The 1,238-nt window shown below is 41.0% G+C and overlaps 1 protein-coding gene across 1 annotated transcript in view; it reads left to right on the top strand.

Annotated features, from left to right (window-relative positions):
* LOC119588095 (NPC intracellular cholesterol transporter 1-like) overlaps positions 1 to 1,238 on the top strand; it is a gene marked incomplete in the record, with an annotated part of 65,185 nt that overhangs the window by 51,267 nt on the left and 12,680 nt on the right. Inside the window, 3 exon segments of the mRNA XM_037936803.1 lie at positions 231 to 381; positions 676 to 888; positions 1,010 to 1,120. Coding sequence (XP_037792731.1) covers positions 231 to 381; positions 676 to 888; positions 1,010 to 1,120 — 475 coding nt within the window.

Here is a 1,238-nt window from a genome sequence, read left to right as displayed (position 1 = left end):
AATAGATAAACTGATAGATATGATTGTCAGACAGAGAAATAGGCAAGTAGTGAATTCAGTTGCAAGAGTAACAAACAGACAGATAGACGGAGAAAGAAACAAAAGAAAATAAGGTGTAACATTAATGATACCCACTGTGCAGAGACAGCAATTCGGTTTAACTGCCGTTTCATTTAACAGCACTTCTGCGCAACCCAATTCCAGCCCTGACCCTATTTCTTTACCCCCAGGGAGAGTGCGGCCAGTGCATTTGGTACGATGAGTGTGGCATGAGCGAAAGAGGGAGCCTCAACTGTGCGTACAATGGGACGGCAAAATCCCTCTCGGCAGAAGGAATCAAGATCCTCAACCAGACTTGTCCAGAACTTGTTAGAGAATACAGTAAGTACAGAGTGAAAAGGAAAAATATAAACTTCTGATTGAAATGTTTACTATTGGTTGCTTGTCTTTATATCATTTTCTGAAATGATATATTTAATCATCATTCATGAGAACATCTAGCTCTTATTTTATCATTTATTAGAATTTCTGATATGTTAAGCAGTCTTTTTGACAAAACTTCTGATGTAATTCTTTGTCACATAGAATAGAGAGGATCAAGAGACTTTGCTCTCCTGTGAGACCATCAAAAGCTTTACCACAGCAGCCTAACATTTTGTACCTCCTGTGCAACAGTAACCGAGGATGGGCAGCTGGACACGTGTTGCAATGACCGGCAGGCCCTAGCTCTCTCGCAGTCCCTTGGGATGATGAAGATGTTTCTGGTGCGGTGTCCTGCATGCATCAGGAACATCCGCATCCCCTTCTGCTACATGACATGTTCGCCACACCAGTCGGAGTTCCTTGAGCCCGTGTCGTATGTGCCTGCGACGCACAGGGACAAGAAAGGTGAGTAAATTCCTGGGTTTCTCTTTTCCTTTGCATTTTTTAATAATTGACATTGCACTTGTGATAGGCATAGCAAATTTATATATTGCAAAACCGAAATGTTAATTCCCCCAATTTTCAGGACAACACATGGTAGTAGATATGAAGTTCTACATGTCAAAGGACTTCGTGGACAAAGTATATTCATCGTGTCGTGATGTTGTTTCCCCGTCCACCAATGACCGAGTTATGGGTGAGCGATCCGGATAGTTTTTGTTCAGTAAATGATGATGACTTGGTCCTATGTTAGTCCATAGTTAGAGTAAAAAAAAAAGTGATTTATTTTTATTTAAATGTTCTTCAAGATAGGG

Source organism: Penaeus monodon, chromosome 23, assembly GCF_015228065.2.
Source record: "Penaeus monodon isolate SGIC_2016 chromosome 23, NSTDA_Pmon_1, whole genome shotgun sequence".
NCBI lineage: Eukaryota > Metazoa > Arthropoda > Malacostraca > Decapoda > Penaeidae > Penaeus > Penaeus monodon.
The sequence above is the reverse complement of the archived record's forward strand: the minus strand, read 5'-3'. Positions and strand labels throughout refer to the sequence as shown.